The sequence below is a fragment of the Astyanax mexicanus genome, chromosome 19, assembly GCF_023375975.1.
Source record: "Astyanax mexicanus isolate ESR-SI-001 chromosome 19, AstMex3_surface, whole genome shotgun sequence".
Classification (NCBI taxonomy): domain Eukaryota; kingdom Metazoa; phylum Chordata; class Actinopteri; order Characiformes; family Acestrorhamphidae; genus Astyanax; species Astyanax mexicanus.
In genome coordinates, this window is record NC_064426.1 from 10,623,274 (window position 1) to 10,644,254 (window position 20,981).

At 37.8% G+C, this 20,981-nt stretch overlaps 1 protein-coding gene across 1 annotated transcript; it reads left to right on the plus strand.

Annotated features, from left to right (window-relative positions):
* Positions 1-354: 354 nt before the first annotated feature.
* Positions 355-20,802, plus strand: dlx4a (distal-less homeobox 4a). The gene is made up of 3 exons (XM_022666212.2): positions 355-785; positions 6,153-6,340; positions 20,287-20,802. Exons 1-3 carry the CDS (start codon positions 542-544, stop codon positions 20,536-20,538), a joined length of 684 nt encoding a protein of 227 aa, XP_022521933.1. The 5' UTR covers positions 355-541; the 3' UTR covers positions 20,539-20,802.
* Positions 20,803-20,981: the final 179 nt, after the last annotated feature.

A 20,981-nucleotide genomic window follows, 5' to 3' on the forward strand; every position in this document is an offset into this window, starting at 1 on the left:
TCGCAATAATAACGTTATTTGTGACGTTTATTAGTAAGAGTAGTTTCTAAAATTAACAATACAATTTTATATCTAAAAAATATGTTTCAAATCACTTGTTCTAAAGAAACAAATACAAAAATGACAAATATTTATTTCATAATAAAATGAATGCATACCTAAATTATTATGGCTTTACTCAACTTAAACTTTAAAAGTCGAGGCTGTTTTGTTGTTTAAGATTTGCTATTTTGGGGAATGCAGATTTTTTGCTTTTGCCTTGCTTTTCTTTCTTCTTTGTTCTCACTCAAACTGCGTGGGCGTGAAGTCAGTGCGTCAGTGCGCATGCGCGCTGTAAGGGCTGGCTCGTGCCGGGACTGTGTACTGATGTTCAGATGCACTCGCGCGCTCAGAGTGTGTGTGTGATTTGGACAGGAGAGCATGCAGCGTCCCCGGGATTATTAATCAGCATAATCGACCTTTTTATTGATCGGTGATGGAGACCCGTCCTTCTCCTGGCCGCGCGCTTCTCTGCGGGCGCTGATGGACCTCGTTCTGGAGGATGACCATGGCTTCTTTGGCCGACAGTCTGGTGACCTCTGACCCCGCCAAATCCGCCTTTCTGGAGTTCAGTCACGGTCACGGATACCCGGCTCGCGCGCAGCCTTACACGCACTATCCCGCCCACGCGCTGCACGAGCCCGCGGGTTCCAGCGCAGGGCACTACGGGTACCAGAGTGCGCCGCCCGCGCGTGCGTTCCTACCTCATGGAGGAGGCCTTGGGCACGCTGGGACAGGACATCCTGGTGAGTGTGGACGACTTACACGGAAGGACGAAACGCATTTGGTTCTCACTATAATACAATAAAAATGATATGATTTACTTTAAATTCAAAAAAACTAAATTTACTAGAAAGCACAGGTATCAAAAACTGTAAAATACTAGGTTTTCTATTTAGGACTTGGTTTACATAAATTATGTTTTAAATTATGTTTTAAATTATGTTTTATAACACTATGAAATAATAATTCGTTCGTTTTCTCGTTTTCTCGCTTAGCTGAGCAGAAGGTTGTTCTAGCAAAAGTGGTACGTTGTTTGTGAGTCATGTTCTGTTACTTAAATTTCAGTTTAACAAATCTCCAGTTACAGTCTCTAAAAAGTTGTCTAAGAATTTCTATTAATTTTTCATCTATTTTATTTTTCAGTTTGCTTGTATTAAATACACTTCAACGTTTAAATGCTCAGATGATTTGCTTAACAGCTGGCAGAATTGTACCAGGTTTGTCTGACCAATCATAACACGGTCCAAATAAAACCAGAAACTGGACGGTAGTGGTGAATAACTATTAAATGTCCATAAAGCTAGTTCTGCTGCAGCTCATTAGGTTTCAGATATCTTTTGTATGTTTGTGAAATTGAAGGTATTAATTCTATCCTAGCTTCTCTTCCGTTTGATAACTGTATTATCTTTAAAAGGGTTTTACACATCAATGGATCAGCCATAACATTAAAACTAGTTGTATACGATTGTATAGCCCCCACTATAGACCTCTGAAAATGTCCCGTTATGTGACGCCAAGTCGTTAGTAGCAGATCCTTTAATTTCTGTTTGTGAGGCGGGGACTCCATGGAGCACATCAGTGAGATCTGGGCCTCTCGCAGGTTCTCCGGTCGTCCTTTCTTGAAACATTTTTGGTAGGTTCTGACCCATTCGAATCGGCAGCTCACGCAATACCTGTCGTGCTGATGTTCTGACCCAGCCGAGCCATCACAATTTGGATTGTGTCAAAGTGTCGCAGATTATTAAACTTTATCATTTATCCAGATTTTTAACACATTAACTTCCAGTACTGAGTGTTTACTTGCTGCCTAATATGTAGATTGTTTTTCTTTACAGGGGCCACTGTAACCAGGTGTTATTCACTTCACCTGTCACTGGTTGTAATGTTATGGCTGATTGTTGTATATAAAACAATAAATATGATACACAAGCAGACACCTTCTTAAGGATTAATAAGGGTTTAATCTGTTTTAAACCCAAAACAATGGGGGAGAGTTCCTGTCCGGTTAAACGTTGTGCATGTTTTGGCAAACCTGCTGATCTGTCCATCAAAAAAAAAAAAAAAAAAACATACTCAACTACAGCTCCAGTGCTGTCAATCTCCTTTCAGCATACAGGTTCACCAGCGTCTTAAAAGTCTTGAGCTTCTTTGTCGACCAAATATCTGCTTTTTCTTTCGTTCTTAATGCTTATAAGCATTTACTAGAAATAAACCCACTGACAGGGCTTTCACAGTGGTAGGTTTAGATGTTTTTATTTAATCTTTTCATGTCCAAGAACTGCATTTAATAAAATACAGATTTTATAATGAAAATCATATAAGTGTAAATGTACATAACATGTATAGAAATAGATAATAGCGCCAGTGTTGTTTGCTATGTAAAAATACGCATTTTCAAGTAATTTTTAAGTGGACCAACTGACGTCAAGCACTAGGAGGATAGTCTACACACACACACACACACACATACACACACACACACAATATCATTCGATTCGATTTCAGCCCTTACTGTCACTTAAATGTCAGTTTATTCATATTTTACACATATATTTTTTGATTCATTAATGCTCGTAAACTATCGATAGCATTAGAATCTATTTAATTTAATTGTCATGATTTGCTAATTTATCGTATTCCGTGTTTTATTTATCATTGGTAGCAGAAGCTGCTTATACAGATAAAACCGCCCTTAAACACAAGATAACAACAGATTACACGCTTTTATGAAGATAATAAAAACTATAAAATCTATTTATCCCATCCTAACATTTTACGTACTTTTAGGCTACTATCACACCGAAGCAATTATGCACGTGAGTACAGTTGCTACAGGAACGCACTTTCTGGTCAGTATAAAGTAAAAATAAGAAAGCAAGTGATCGTGTGCAGCAATCTCTGAACGAATAGTCATTTTCACACCGTTACATTTTATTTAAATATTATTATATTTATTTTATTATTATTTATAAGAGGGATGAATAATGTAATAATATGTAATAAAGTGCTGACCTACTCAATGATCTGAATACAAAAGTTTAAAGTTCTGTCTGCAAAACCAGAGAACACAAGCCTGTTTAATACAGTCATTTTTACAAGTAGCTCTGCGACGGCAGTGCAGAACATGAACTATAAAGTGTTAAAAAAATGCTACTTACGTTTTAAACATTCAGCTTAAAAAAGGCACAGATAGAGAATTTTACGATTTTTTGAATCGGCTGGCTGAATCATGAATTTCTTCAGATGAAATGAGGCGCTTTTGGATGCGACAGTACCAACAACTATTTATAATTTAAGAAAAATAATTTTGGTTGAGTCATACTGGCAATGGACAGGGCGAAGTAAATCATCATGATAACCACCTGAGGCGCAGAAAAAAAACAAATCAAAAATAAAAAAAATGAGCAATCAGGAAAAAGTTGTAAAAAATGTGTTACTCTGGGAAGTGAGCTTGTCTGTTTTTATTTTTATTTTGAGAACAACAACAACAATAATAATAATAAATAAATAAATAATAATAATAATAATATAAACAGCAAATAAACTACATCAAAATGAAATAATCAAATACATAAACAATAATATTGTTTCGAAATACTGTTAGAAATTGGCTTGGTTGAACGTCTGGATTCTGGTCTGGATGATTTAATTTATTTTGAACGGGTTCAGTTTTTTACTGTATATCTTTTTCTTTTTTGTTATTCTTTTTTCGTTTTACTATTATTTTGTTTTCATTTTAGTATTATTGTTGTTATTATTTTAAGGAACGTTAAGCCGTTTGTTGTCTTAATGTTTTGACATCAATATTTCCATTAGTGTTTTGATTTCGAAAGATGTATATTACTATTAATATTACTCTGGCACATATTATTGAAGTTTAAATAAGTGAATGAATCTTCTTAACAAAACACATACATATTAACAATTATGTGTATTTTCTACATATTTTAGATACAATTGCTATTTAGTGTATTATATAAAGATATTAGGACAAAATAAAACATACGTAATTAATGTGCCATTATTACACCAGCCATATTTTATTTTTATATTTTTTTCGCATTGTGTTGAATTAGGTATACTACAATATTTTTGTCCTTCTAATCTACTCCTTTACATCGATGCACAAATGTGCTGACTCACGTTTATCGTTTATAGAATGTGAAAATCTATTATAATAATTTAACGTTAACATAAGACTATATCCAAAAGGATTAACCAAATAAATGTTCCCAATTTAGCACTACACGATCTAATGTTTAACAAAGCATGTGTGTGTCAATTTAAATTCATTTTATACCCAGAGGTTAATATTTTTTAACGTGAATATGGATTCCATGTATATGGCCTACAAATACTGATATCTTGATCTTTGTACCAAAAAAACTCAATTAAATTATTTTTGTTTTGTCCCTGCAATAGTGCTTCATATTTAAACTACGAAAGTATATATATGTAAGGGGTGTGTTCTGATTAGAAGCTAGAAATGAGGACGCTAGAAATGCTAACATTAACTCATCAGCGGCTTGCCCGTAAGTTTGTTGGCCCTTAAGTAAATGCTTTTAACGTTTCTAATAAAACAAACCTTTATTGTACAAACATTTGTTATATTGTAGTAATCTTTTAAAATAAAACAAACTAAAAAAACATTTGGAAAATATAAATCCCACTTAAGCTCTGTGTCTCTTTTTGGATTATGAGGAAACCAGCAAGCTTCTTATAGCTTTGTAGAATAGCTGTTAATGAATCAGCTCTTTTTTATTTTCTAACAGTATTTACAATAGCTTAAAGCAGATAAAGTACTAATAGCATTAGTTGATTAGTAGATTTGCAAGTTATAATTAACAAAATTGACAAAACTAAAAGCATTGATTTAACGCTGAACAAATTACTGCGTACACTTGTACTTTTAAAGCGGAAACATATGCAAATTTGAATTTTCTCAAATATGATATGAACTTAAAAGTATTACATACATATGCATTTAGTTGCACATTAAACATTCCTTGGTACTAGAAAAAATGAATGCAAATAAATAGTAGCAGGGTCCAGAAGCATCTATCACACGATATGTATAAAAAGCTAAAGATGAAAAAAAAGGCTTTTACATCAGGAAAATGATTCTAAACACACCTCAATATGAGTGTTTCATACGGGCTAAGTTGTAGTTTGACGCAGAAATAATGGATGGAAATCTCACAAGTACAACTACAGTATTTTTATTTTTAATTTAATTTTTTATTTTATTTATGTTTTGTGCCCTGATCCTTTTTTGCTATTTTAAAATTGTGACACATGGAAATAAACATATTTTTGCTCTTTTACTCACTTACCTACTCATAAAATAGATATTTTGGCCATATGTAGTCACACTTCTGCATGCCTTCTTTCTGTAATTGCTATCTTCATGCACCAAATATCATCCTTTCATTATTTTAAAACATCCGATTTCCTTACTATATGCTTTAAAACAATGACCAAAGGTCTGTGCATCCCTGGTCAAAAGGCATGCCTCTGCACATTATAATTTCCCTATGTTCATAATTTTGCATATAAGGGGGAGGTAAACTTAAATATCTTAATTTTATGTCTTAATTACTTTTTAATATATTAAATGATCTTGTGCAACAAAAAAAAAATGAAACTAGATTTACCCAATTGTGATCCTTCTGTCCCAAATTAAAATGTAGAAATAGTGTATACCTTTTTAATTGTTTTCCAGTAGAAGATTTGTTCACAATAATAATTATACAATAAACAAAACATCATATAAACTGAGATGTCTATTTCTTTACATATGGCTTGCATATCACCTAAGATGTTTAATATGACAATTTCATATGTATATTTAAGATTTTCTTTTTTTCTCTTTGATTACACAAAATGAACACAATTAAATAGAAACGTGTGTCAAAATGTTTCTATTAAAATAGTTTGTTAAATAGTTTTGTGAGATTTCATAACTAATTCATAAAAATGATTATAATTATGTTGGAAGGTTTATTAGCAAAAACATGTGTTAAGGATAGGATAGTACTTATCTGTTTTTGTAAGTGAGCTTTTTATGTTCTGTTGTGCTCTTGTTTAATGTGTGTTCTTCTGTCCTTTAGAGAAATCAGCAGTGATAGAGAATGGAGAGATCAGATTAAATGGAAAAGGAAAAAAGATCCGGAAGCCCAGAACCATTTACTCCAGCTTCCAGCTGCAGGCGCTCAACCAGCGCTTCCAGCAGACACAGTACCTCGCCCTGCCGGAGAGAGCAGACCTAGCAGCTAAACTGGGGCTAACGCAGACGCAGGTATACACACACACACACACACACACTTTTACCCTCTATGGAGAGTTTTGTGTTTAAAAAAATAAACAAACCTAAAAAAAATTCAAAGCAAATTCAGAAACACAACGTAACAACTACCCTTATGATTGTGCTATTGTGCAGTTGCTGCTTTATTATGCAGTTTTACACTAATTCAGCTAAGTGAAAATAATTTTCTCAGATGCGTGTTTACCAGTGAGCACTATAATGCACATTGAACCTACTGTATCTTATGGGTTTAATTACACTATGCAGAATTGATATGGTCCTCTCTCTTTCCTGTTCATTACTGGCCAGTTTCTGACCACAAGGTTGGTGCTGACCAGCCCCTGTACATCTTACACATTTATGCAAACTAATGAGCCAATCAGTTGGCAGCAGTATAGTGCATAAAAAAACAAGCAGATATGGACAAGCAGCTTCAGGTAATGTCCAACTCAAACATCAGCATGTTCAGAACTGTGATCTCAGTGAGAGTGGTATGCTTGTTGGTATAGATATTCTGCTTTGAGTATTTTCAGAACTGCTCATCTCCTGGGTTCTTAGATTTTTCCTAAATTGAAGGAAATGCAGAAATGTCTGAGATAATCTGTGGTATCTTGGATTTTGGAGAGGTGCACAGAAAGGGTAAGGTAGGATAAGAATTTGGTGTCTAAAGCTCAAATAAAATGTCCCCATAGTCCTAATCTGTCTTTTGTCAGTAGTCCAGGCTGATGGAGGTGCTATAATGCTATGGAGAAGTTATTTCGTTAAGAAAATGTGGGCCTGTTTACACTAATCAGCCATCACCAAAACGCCACAGACTATTTATATTCATATTGTTGCTGGCCATGTGCATACTTTCATGACCACAATTTACTTAACTTCTACCAGAAACTTTCAGCATCATGATGCACAACATCACAAAGCAATGAGTCAAACACGCCATCAAGAACCTCAGTGACTGGTCCATTTTTAGCTTTGCATGCCAGCAGTGCCAGGGTCAAGATTTTAAAACAGAGAGCCAGTGATTAGACTGCAGTAGAGGAGGGACATGACTGAAACTAGAAAGATTGAGGGCAAGTTGTGCCATTGCATTCTGGATCATTTTTTAAGGGTCTGGTGGAATTTTAGTAGTCAATGGGCGGCATCTGTGAAATGAAGGGGTAAAATAATCAGATTGTTGTAGTGGACAAATCTGGATGATCAAGTCAGCATGAGTAAAGAATGATAACTGGTCAGGGGTGAACAAACTAACTAAACTTAACAAAGATTTTTATATATAGACAGATCTGCACACTCTTTGTCTCACACTCAGTGTCTTGAAGGAGTTCCTGGAGGTGCTGAACATTAGTCGTTGTCCTTTTAAACGCTGTGAAGCTCCAGCTCATCCCAAATCACCATCTCAGTTGATCAGGTTTAGAGGGGATTAATGTGGAGAACACTTTTTTGTTTACTACATCATTTCATATGTGCCCCTAATTGTTTTATGCATTTTATATATATACAATAAAAAGAACTAAAGAAAACATTGCTTGAGAAATTGAGATCAAACTTTGAACTGGTACAGTATATATATACAGTTTGCCCAGATAAACATCCACAATGTCAGTTAAGAGAACCTGATGATTAGATATTACCTGCACATTCACCATAGATATTCTTTATGACACGTGTAGGTGGGATTAAAGACGCTGAGAGTGTGTATAGGGAGAGGCGTCCCATGCACTCCCAATGGCATGGAAATATATGTTGTTGTCCTGTAATTCCCAGACTGGTGGGATTTTTATATAAGTGCATGCATGGCACAGTTACAGAATGCAAAGACTTCAGAGACAGCAGCTTTGCAAAGACCGTGACCATCACAGTTGTCTGTAGGAATTAATTGATTGCATTTATTTCAGCATTAATGTCAAGATCTCTACCATCGCCTATTTGAAAGATTTGAATGATTTATCCGTGGGTTGAATTGTTACAGACAAGTGATGTCATTACTGTAGAATATAATACGATATATTATATTAGTGTGTTCACATAATGCTTTAGTTATGTAAGGGTTTTGGGAAACATTCTTTAATTAATGATCATCAGTACGAGTTAATGACCTTAAGTACGAGTTAACAAGGTTCTTTGCTTTACGAAGCTTTTGGGAAACCCACCACTGGTCATCTGATGCTTTGTGCTACTTTAGCTGTAGAAAAGAAGTAATCTGGTGTGCACTTTGATGTGAGACGCCTATTGCATGCAGTGATTAAAATATTGGAGATAATGGACAGGAGCGCCTGTATCTAAAGCTGCAGAGATAATGAATGATTGATCTGCTCTAGCACAGAAAATCGAGCCAAACAGTCTAAAAGTGGAGAGAGTGCGCATTTCTAGCAGAAAAACGGGCCAAAGAGTCTTAAAGTGGAGAGAGTGGGCATTTCTAGCGCAGAAAAACGGACCAAAGAGTCAAAAAGCGGAGCGGGTGCTCATTTCTAGCGCAGAAAAACGGGCCAAAGAGTCTAAAAGCGGAGAGGGTGCGCATTTCTAGCGCAGAAAAACGGGCCAAATAGTCTAAAAGCGGAGAGGGTGCGCATTTCTAGCGCAGAAAAACGGGCCAAAGAGTCTAAAAGTTCCCGTAATTAAGGAGTTTAATATTAAGAGACATCATGAAATTAAACATCAATTTGAAAAATCTTAGTTTACACAACACTGTCCAAGGTAAAGATATTAAGTCAAGTAAAATAGTGTGTAAATGAAATAATCAGGGAAAAAGTAATATTTAAAGTGGTATATTTCATTATTTGTTTTATTACAGAGTGTGGCCCATGACTTCAAATATATTTCTCCTTCTCCTTTCTCCTTCTGGCCCCAAACACCCCTGGTGTAGATTGTGTATAGAATGTAATTGTAATTGTCCTTGAGTGTCTTGAGTGTCAGAAAGGCGCTATATAAGTGTACTTGTAAGTAAGTAGATATAATAGTCTGTAATTTTTGATGTTCAATCTGTGTAGTGTTGGCTTATTAAATTGGTGACCACACAGTCTTGAACTTAGCTGGTACTTGACCTAATAACTAGAGGCTTTTAAAATGAGAGTGGCAAAAGGGAGAATGTGTTGAGTAAATATCTTGAATGGCTTGGAGGAAATGGGGTCTGTCAGACAGGCAGTTGTATTTTTAGATATTAGAAAATATAGGATAATATCTGTGGAAATCACACAGAGAGGTGGGGGGGTTGTGAATGGTGTTGACATTCTCCTTGAAGATGGTTGTAATAATTTTTCGAAATAGGCAAGTGGGTGATGGAGAAGGTGCACAAGTAGAGATTACAGTATTGGTGAAGCTGATGCAGTATTGGTAAAGGATACTTTTCTATTAAAAGAGGGAATGGTATGTTTGCTGGCCTGAACAAAGAAGGTTAACTAATCAGGAAACTGATAAAACAAAACTGCGGTAACACTTTATAATACTGTTCCATAGTTAATAAGTAACTAAGCAGGAACTAAGCAGTAACTAATTAATAGTGCTGCATTAACACCTAAATATTTTCTATTAACTACCAGGGAGTACTGAATAATTACTCAGTAGATAGTACTGAACTAATGATTATAGTAGTTCACTAATAACTCCACAATAATTACTGAGACTTACATATCTCCCAGAGAACTACTTACTAATTATGTCTCCTTTATAATAACTATTCATTCATTTCTGCTCAAATTAGTGCTGGGCGATAAAACGATATCGATAGTTATCGAGGAAACTATATATCGCGATAAGTCGGGGCGAGAAATTCGATAAACTAAATTTTCTATTTCCCGTTTAAGTAGCGTTGTGAAAAGGCGCAGCACGAGATCAGGCAGCACGCTGAACTGCTGCTCAGCCCAGTACAACCCCTCCCCTCCCCTCTCCACCATCCCCCTCCGCCCCACCCCCCGAGCCCCTCCACTCTGAACTCCTCACATAGCGGCTCCTTCTCTCCCATTTACTGGATAAACTTCATTTATACTATTCAGCGGCGCTACACTGGAAAACTCACCTTTTAAATATGAGGCATGCGTCTCCAAGATATTTAGAGAGGTGAGCTTGTTCAGATTTCTGAAGGCAGGTAAACGCTGCTCTGTTTGCTGCTAGTTAGATTAGCTTGTCTCCAGTTTAAAGTTAGCGATGTTTAGGTGTAAAAGGGATCTGTGCAATCTGTCATCATTAGCTAAGATGCTTTCACTGCTTTTTACATTCTAATAAACTAATGGGTAACGCACGTTAGCCGTGTTAATCCACGTTTCGTGTAAATTAAGGTTAACTTCAGCACGAGTGAGGGGTTAGTATATAAACACACAGAAAGGAAGCACTTTCCATCTTTTTTCCTAACTCTCACTGTTTCTGTTAGAAAACCCTGAGGGCAGCATTCTCCTCTGTCTTTGTGTTTTATAGTTTTTAACAGATAGAGAGTCTGTTATGCTGGATATTTTACTAAATACAGAAGATTATATAATCTGTCTAGCTGTATTTGAACTGAGCTAAACATTGCTGTTACTGAACTGGAGTTTTAAATACACTTAAGTAATGTAAGTCTAGTCTACTGAAAGCCAGTAATGTTAGTATAAATCTGTACTGCAGTAGAAGTGGATCATTTCAGAAACTTGACTTTATTCCTCCCACCTCCATTATAGGCCACTTTTTTTTTTAAATATTTAAATGTTAGCTTAATTTAAATGAAAAAAAAACTAAAGGCTCTTATTTAAAAAAAAACATAAGCAGTAAATTATCTAAAATTACAACAAATAGAAAATAGAAAAACAGTAAAACATATGTAATACATACTTTTTATATGACCAAAATTAAACTAGACTGAAATCTGACTAAAACTAATAATATCCGATAGACTAAAATGTAACTAAAACTATTATACATTTTAGTGAAAAGACTAAGACTGTATCAAAATCACCTGTCAAAATGAACACTGTGATATACTCTTGTATTTTGCTTTATGTAGTTGCCTGCATTCAGGGAGGGGAATGATCTTTTGATTAAATATAATTTTATAAAAATAAATAAAGTGTTATTGCAATTTAAATTAAACAGACATATAATGTAAAGGGTCTTACATATTTTTTAGTTTATATATTTGTCCCCTTTTTAAAATTAATTTAAAAGCTGTACCCACCTGGCAAGATGTTAACATCCTAGTGTCTGTCCACAAGGCTCTGAGCCTGCTAGTGATTTTGTCCATAACTCCCTTATTCTGTCACTTCTGAGTAAAAATAGAAACCTTTAAGTGTAACAGAAAGTGATTTGATTTATATCGTGATACATATCGATATCGGCTGATATGAAAAACTATATCGTAATAAGATTTTTTTCCATATCGCCCAGCCCTAGCTCAAATCAACATTAACTACTGAAAACCCTTACATCCCACCTGGGGAACTATAGATCTAAATCAGGCTTATTTGAGTTAAATGCATATTAATTGAAGGCATATTTGAATTAAGCAAGTGACACCATTTGTAGTAGTGGTAACCTTAATTACCTTATCCTCAGTTCCTTCCAAATATTAGCAACATAAAGTAAAATACTTCAGTGTGTATTACTCTGCTTAACCATCAATTTTTGGAAGAAAAAAAACAACATTATAACGTAATATTATTGCATAGAAGACATTGATGAAAGTTCTCCAGAAGGCATCTAAGACTATAAGAATGACTGTAAGACTGTAATAATGTAATAATCATTGCTTTAATACTAGGTATCAGCCTTATAAAAGTGCATCTTCAGCGTTTGCAGTCTCACAGAGATTTATTTTACTGCGCATTATTAGGGCAATTACGGTAATTTCACAGCGGACGCAGCTCTCCTGGTCCTTCGTGTAAATTCTCTGCTGTGCGCTGCTGCTGGAGGAGGATTAAGAGAGACTCTGCTGCTTTCATATTTCTGTATTTGATTGAAAATAAACTAGTAATCAAAATCTTTTCCAGCTTATTTTACCCCCGGATCAGAGGAGGATTCTTTCTGGGTTGTTAACCAGCTTTAGGATGTGTGTTAGCTAGCTAAGTTAGCTAAGTTGTGTGTGTAGTTAGCGTTAGCCAGCTAAGTTAGCTAGGTTATGTGTGTGTTAGTTAACTGGCTAAGTTAACTAGGTTATGTATGTGTTAGTTAACTGGCTAAGTTAACTAGGTTATGTATGTGTTTGTTAACTGGCTAAGTTAACTAGGTTATGTATGTGTTAGTTAACTGGCTAAGTTAACTAGGTTATGTATGTGTTTGTTAACTGGCTAAGTTAACTAGGTTATGTAAGTGTTTGTTAACTGGCTAAGTTAGCTAGGTTATGTGTGTGTTAGTTAACTAGATTAAATGTGTGTTAGTTAGCTAGGTTAAATGTGTGTTAATTAGCAAGCTAAGTAGCTAGGGGGAAATGTGTGTGTGTGTTAGCTAGGTTAATTGTGTTAGCTAGTTTAAATGTGTGTGTTAGTTAAATAGGTTAAATGTGTGTGTGTTAGTTAGCTAGGTTAAATGTGTGTTATTATTATTATTATTATTATTAATGTATATTTCACTTTATAATACTGTGACATGATCTGCAGTAACTCCTAAAGAAGAACACAGTAACTCCTCAGTAATTAATAATTAGTTAACATGTTTCTCACTTTTTAATACTGTGACATGATCTGCAGTAACTCCTAAAGAAGAACACAGTAACTCCTCAGTAATTAGTAATTAGTTACCATGTTTCTCACTTTATAATACTGTGGTATGATCTACAGTAACTACTAAAGAAGAACACAGTAACTCCTCAGTCATTAGTAATTAGTTACCATGTTTCTCACTTTATAATACTGTGACATGATCTGCAGTAACTCCTCAGTAATTAGTAATTAGTTAACATGTTTCTCACTTTATAATACTGTGGTATGATTTACAGTAACTCCTAAAGAAGAACACAGTAACTCCTCAGTAATTAGTAATTAGTTAACATGTTTCTCACTTTATAATACTGTGACATGATCTACAGTAGCTCCTAAAGAAGAACACAGTAACTCCTCAGTCATTAGTAATGGGTTACCATGTGCTGCTGTTAACTCCCGAAAAAAGAAGTCAGGGACCCCTTATTAATTATCTATGAAGAACACAGGGATGCCTAGTTCGTTATCTAACACAAATATTTATTCATTTAAACATGATTTCCCCCAGAATAAGGATATAGGACACAGCCTAGAGTAAAGCTGTATGTGAGCCATCACTTCTACTGAGCACATCTTCAGGAGGACTGAAGAAGAGCACAGGTTTAGAATAAACACCTGTAACACACTGACAGAACATTACAAAAATGGGGGTTATGCAGACTACTGCACATTTCAGTGTGTCTAACATTTGGAAGATATTGAGCATACTAAGGTAAGCTCAATGATAAGCGGTGTCACTGACTTTAATATCACCACTGATACAATAACCGCAGCAGCAGATAAACACACTGATAGAGGCTAGCGGTCCGGCGCTGTGGAATTACCGTAATTACCCTAATAATGGGCACTAAAAGTCTGTGAGACTGCAAGGCTAAAGATGAACGTTTATAAGGTTGGTGCTGAAAATTAAAGCAGTGACCATTAAAACAAAATTGAGTACAGTCAGTCTTAGAGTCTTCTGGAGAACATAAATAATGTCTACTATGTAATAATATTACGTTATAAAGTTGTTTTTTTTCTTTCAAAAATGGGGTTTAAGCAGATTACGACACACTGTAGTATTTTACTATATGTTGCTAATATTTGGAATATAATGATGATAAGGTAATTAAGGTTACTACTACTACAAATGGTGTCACTCAAATATGCCTTTAATATCACCACTGATATGAATAACTGTCTGTGTAGACTGATTTAGATCTATAGTTCCCCAGGTGGCATGTAAGGGTTTTCAGTAGTTAATGTTGATTTAAGCAGTAATTAATGAATAGTTATTATAAAGGAGACATAATTAGTAAGTAGTTCTCTGGGAGATATGTAAGTCTCAGTAATTATTGTGGAGTTATTAGTGAACTACTATAATCATTAGTTCAGTACTATCTACTGAGTAATTATTTAGTACTCCCTGGTAGTTAATAGAAAATATTTAGGTGTTAATGCAGCACTATTAATTAGTTACTGCTTAGTTACTGCTTAGTTACCTATTAACTATGGAACAGTATTATAAAGTGTTACCCAAAACTGCTAATAGCATTTTGCAGTGGGAGAAAAGATAATGAATTAAGATGACTTAAGCCAGGGACAGAGTGCAGGTAAATACTTATAAATGTATGGGCAGGAATAGCAGTGTGGAAGAGTGTGAAAGATAATTAATAGTATTTATCTATCTAATAGTAGTGGCCTAATTTAAATAAAATTGAAATAAAAAAGACAGCAATGGAGAAAGCTAGAACTAAAACAGCACTTTATATGATGGTTAATAAAAGACACTGTAGAAAAAAAGTTTTTATCATTATATAACTTTTGTGGTCCAGCTGACTAAAGCACTGTCACTCTAGTATGCTCAGTAGATAGATAGATAGATAGATAGATAGATAGATAGATAGATAGATAGATAGATAGATAGATAGATAGATAGATAGATAGATAGATAGATAGATAGATAGATACTTTATTGATCCCCGGGGGGAAATTCTTGGCATCCAGCAGCAGGTTACACAATACACAAAGTTAAAAAAGATAAAATATAAAATATAAAGATACATATAAATACAATCAAATAAGAAATAGAATATACAGTGTAAATGTACAGTCTTCGTGTGTGTGTGTGTAATGGAGATGGAGAATGGAGGTAGTGCAGTTGAACACAATAGACAGTGAACACCAGTTGATGTGCATAATGTGAGGATAACTGATGTCAGCCAAACAGAAAGTGCAAATACACAGTTATATAATAATTTAAATTAAATTAAGCAGTGCAAAAGATACGTAAACAGTGCAAAAGATACGTAAACAGTAGATGAATTAACTAGTGAATGAACTACTAGTGCAAAATATGGTAGAACTATAAAAAGTGTTCTAGGCATCAGCAAGTCTGAGAGTGTGTCCATAGCTGGGGGTGTGTCCATGGTGTGGCCAGAGTGGCCGGAATGAAAAAGTTTCACAGAGTCTTTAGTTTGCTGTGCTGAGAGGAGTTGAACAGTCTTATGGATTGAGGAACAAAAGACTTTCGGAGTCTGTCTGTGGAGCAGGACTGGGACAGCAGTCTGCCGCTGAATGAGCTCCTCTGCCTGGTGATGGTGCTGTGCAGAGGGTGGTGAACATTGTCCATGATGTTCAGCAGCTTACTGAGGGCTCTCCTCTCTGCCAGTGGTGTTAAGGACTCCAGCTCTAATCCCAGCACAGAACCAGCTTTCCTCACCAGCCTGTCCAGTCGTCCAGCATCCCTCTTGCTGATGCTGCCTCCCCAACACACAACAGTGTAAAAGAGGACGCTGGCTACCACAGACTGGTAGAACATCAGGAGGAGTTTCTGGCAGATGTTGAAAGCCCTGAGCCTTCTGAGGAAGTACAGTCTGCTCTGAGCCTTCCTGTAGAGGGAGTCAGTGTTCACTGACCAGTCCAGCCTGTCGTCCAGGTGCACACCAAGGTATTTGTAGGATTTGACCACCTCCACGTCGACCCCCTCGATGGAGATTGGCCGCTGAGCAGAGGGCCTGGACCTCCTGAAGTCTATGCACATCTCCTTGGTTTTGGAGATGTTCAGCTGCAGATGGTTCATCTTGCACCACATCACAAATTCCTCAACCAGGGTTCTGTACTCCCTCTCATCACCATTACGCACACACCCCACAATTGCAGTGTCGTCAGAGAACAGTCCCCTGTGGTGCTCCTGTGCTGCTGATCACTGTATCAGAGGAGCAGTCCCTGATCCTGACATGTTGTGGTCTCCCAGTAAGGTAGTCAGTGATCCAGGTGACCAGGTGCATATCCACCTCCATCTCCATCAGCTTGTCTCTCAGTAGTAGGGGCTGGATGGTGTTGAAGGCACTGGAGAAGTCGAAGAACATGACCCTCACAGCACCTCCCCCCTTGTCCAGATGAGAGTGAGCTCTGTGCAGGAGATAGAGGATGGCATCTTCCACTCCCACCTTTTCCCGGTACGCAAACTGCAGTGGGTCCTCAGCATGGTGGACCTGAGGTCTGAGTTGGTCCAGCAGCAGTCGCTCCATGGTCTTCATCACATGAGATGTCAAAGCAACAGGCCTGTAGTCATTCAGCTCCTTCGGGTGTGCCTTCTTGGGAACAGGAATGAGACAGGTTGTCTTCCACGTGGCAGGAACTCTCCCTATACGCAGACTCAGGTTAAAAACATGTTGGAGGGGCTCACCCAGTTGAACAGCACATGCCTTGAGCATTCTGGGGCACACTCTGTCCGGGCCAGCTGCCTTCCTGGGGTGAAGTCTCCTCAGCTGTCTCCTGACCTGGTCAGCAGTAAAGGTTGGTGGACTGGAGGAGATGATTTGTCTGCCAGTTGATAGTGTTGATGGTGGTGATGATGAAGATGGTGGAGGTGAGGGTGATGATGGTGCTGATGAAGATGGTGGAGGTGAGGGTGATTGTGCTGATGGTGATGAAGATGATGATGGAGGAGGTGAGGGTGGTGGTAGTGGTGGTGATGATGATGACGGTGATGATGTTGATGAAGATGGAGGTGAGGGTAATGGTGGTGGTGATGAAGATGGTGGAGTTGGAGTTGAAGGTGATGGAGATGGTGGTGATGATGGTAGAGGTGGAGAAGATGTTGGTGATGCTGCAGGAGGGTAGGAGGAGGGGGCAGCAGGAGCAGGACAGTCAAACCTGTTGTAAAAGTTGTTGAACTGGTTTGCTCTGTCCACACCGCCATCTACTGGGTTGCCGTTGTTGTTCTTGCACCCAGTGATGGTTTTCATTGCACCCCAGACTTCCTTCATGTTGTTGTCTTGCAGCTTTCTTTCCACCTTCTTCCTGTAAGACTCCTTGGCCTCTTTAAGACGTACCTTGAGTTCCCCCTGTACGCGCTTCAGCTCTACCAAGTTTCCGTCTTTGAACGCCCTCTTCTTTTGGTTGAGGAGGTCCTTGACGGAGCTGGTAATCCAGGGTTTGTTGTTTGGAAAGCAGCGTACAGTCTTTGTGGGAACAGCAACATCCATACAGAAATTCAAGTAGTCCGTAACACAGTGAGTCACCCCCTCAATGTCCTCACCATGTGGGTGCAGCAGCACGCTCCAGTCAGTGGTGTCATAGCAGTCCCTTAGGGCTTCTTCTGCTTCAGGAGACCAGACTCTGAATGAGCGTGTGGTAGTGGGCTGCCTCAGTACCAGTGGTTTGTACTGAGGCTGCAGGAACACCAGATTGTGATCTGATTTCCCCAGCGGTGGTAGTGGAATAGCCCTGTATGCATCCTTCACATTAGCATACAGCAAGTCTATGGTCCTGTTTTTCCTGGTGGGACAGTCCACAAACTGGAAAAAGGCAGGCAGGGTAGAGTCCAGCGTTACGTGATTAAAGTCACCAGTGATCACATAGAAGGCGTCAGGGTGCTGTGTCTGCAGCGCTGCGACGGTGGAGTGGATGACGTCACACGCCGCCTGCACGTCCGCTCTCGGCTGGATGTAAACACACACGAGGATCGCGTGAGAGAGCTCCCGCGGCATGTAATAAGGTCGGAGACTCACCGCTAACAGTTCAATATCCCGACAGCAGATCACCTCCTTCACGTACACATGTCCAGGGTTGCACCATCTGTTGTTAATAAACAGCGCGATTCCTCCACCTTTCCGCTTCCCGCAAAGCACCGGGTCCCGATCCGCCCTCACTGAAGAAAAGCCGGGTAGCTGCACGTTAGCATCCGGCGTGTCGGGGGTGAGCCAGGTCTCGGTGAAACACAGCATGCTACACTCCCTGTAGAGCTTCTGATTCTTCACCAGACAGGCTAGCTCGTCGGTTTTGTTGGTCAGTGAGTTAACATTCCCCATAACCACCGACGGAACTGAGGGTTTGTACCTCCAGCGCTGCTCCGACTTCTTAGCCTTTAGCTTAGCCTTTAGCATAGCGCCGGCCCTGCAACCTCGGTACCTCCTTCTCAGATCATCCGGTATTGTGTGGACAATGCCCCCACGTCCCGCGGGTCGGAGGGCTAGCAGTTCTTCCCGGGAATAAACACGGTATTCCTCGCTGCCCCGCATATTTACACCAAAAATATCCTTAGGATATAAATAAGATGCACACTAGACGTGTGTAGTAGCACAGAGACGATAAATAAACGTAAAAAAACTCAGAAAAACACACAAAGAGACGGAGCTACTGGAACAGGCAGCCACTCGCGTCGGCGCCGGAAGTAGTACGCAGTGATGCTGTATTATCAGCAGTTCAGAAAGAAGCAGTGTCTACATATGTGTCGGAGGAGGTGGAGACTTCTTAATGTCATGTCTGATATTTATGTGAATATGCAGATGTAGTATGTAAAGGTGGAATACATTTTTTTTAACTATTTTTTTTAGGGTTAGCTTTTTTTTTTTTTATTATATAAAATGTATTACCTGACCAACACTCACCCATCCACACACTCACCCCGTCAAGTGCACCACCACTTATGACATAACATAACTATGATAAAAGACAATAAGAAATAATAATACATCAATTCAATACAGAGTAATTGAAAAACAAGTTGGGAGGGAAGCTCAAATGAAGGCGGAGTGGAGCATTTACACTGAATCAAAATAAGACATCTAGCTAAAAGGGTACAAACGGCAGAAATACAATTTACTAATAGAAAGACACGACTAATAGAAGGGAAATGCAGCTAAAAATAGAATGCCAAAAAATAAATTAGAGCATGGCAAGAGAACATCAATCACAAAGTGGAATAACTATAACAGCAAGAATCATTTAACAATTAAATCATTAAATACCTTGGCTTAGCGAAATGGAACATTAAGAAACAAGAAACAGTGTTATGGTGTATTTGGGGGAGTTTAAATGACAGTATGCGTTAACTTTTAATTTTCTGCTTCAGTTTGGTTCATGTATTTTTACTGTGGTGCTGTCAAGGTTGTGGAGAGCTGTTGCACACCTCAATGGTTATGGTTCCTAGACTATTATTTCTTAAAAATCTAACCTTGAGAAAAATTATCACAAGTTTACTGGACTGCTGTCCCCGTCATTTTCTCAGTACATCTGCATTTTATTCTGGCAGTAGAGTTTGCTTCATCTTCTAATTTATATGGGCCACTAACACTAAGTGATGAAATTTGTGTATAGGGCAGTCTGGCTCTGCATATCAGGATGTGTATAAGAGAGTAGGGTGAAACAGATCCTCATGAGAATCAGATAGTTGAGTTACTAAATGGTATTTAATAAATTCTGCTTTCTGTACTGCAAACTGGCTATTCCAAAACCCTCACATCACCACAGTCTGAGACAGTAATCAACAAGGAGGAGTATATGAGGCTGCTGGTTATGTGGTTTCTCTGTAGGTGGTGTAAACAGAAACTAAAATGATGTATGAAGACACTGATACAAGATTGAGAGGTCATCATGTCTGTAATGATTACATACTAATTATACTAAGCCTTAAAATACTGAAAAACAGCACAGTTAAATCCATGAGTTCATGAGAAGTCAATAATTCTATGTTTTTATATGAAGCTGGATTTTACAAATAAATATTTATAGAGGAATCAAAAGCTTTTCTGGCTTTTCTGTTCTGCTCTACTGCCCATAAACGTCCCCAGCCCTGCAGGTTATTGATTGTTCCTTGTTTAAACCCACTTGACCTCTGGAAAAGCTTGTAAACTATTGGTCATTCATGTTTATTGTTAACTAGTTGCATCCAGTCTGACAGTAGTACTCCAGGACCAGGATTTTAAAATGCTGTTTTGAAAATAATCTTCTGATTAGGGCTTACTTCCACAGTGCTAATGAAGACGTATCTCTGCTAATCTCTGACTCTTTTTACAGGTGAAGATATGGTTTCAGAACAAACGGTCCAAATACAAAAAAATAATGAAACATGGCTCAGGTGGACATGAAGGAGAACACCTTCAAGCAGCTGCAGCTTCAGGAACTCAGTGTTCACCAGCCATGCCTCCATTATGGGACGTTTCAATGCCAAACAATGGTGCCCCCATCCACACTGGAGGATATATGAACTCTTTTGGGCACTGGTACCCAAGCCACCATCAGGACTCTGTTTGGCCTGAACTCAAATGATTTGTGGGATGAGCAAAACTCATTTAATTTTGATGACCACAGCACGATTCAACATTTTATCTACTCCAAGAGGCTCAGATAAGTACCAAAGATATTCTACACACAGGCTTCCCCTTGCAATTTCCCTTTACCATGAAGACTGATGATACAGAACTGTCCTCTTTCATATATGAGCTTTGGGATTACTCAAAAAGACTGTGGTGTGATGTTCTTCTGAATATGGATTTTCTAAAATGCATGTTTTGAATAAAATTCTGATTCTGAGTTATGTGATCATAGTTATTTATGTTTGTGGGTTATATATTTGTGTCTGCTGTTTTTTTTTTTTTCATTTTTGTTGCTGTAGGTTACATAAAAAAGTCATGAAGGGACCATTTCAAAGCATTTTTCTCATAGAATCATTAATCACACTTATCATAAAAAAATCCACCCAAAATTAATTG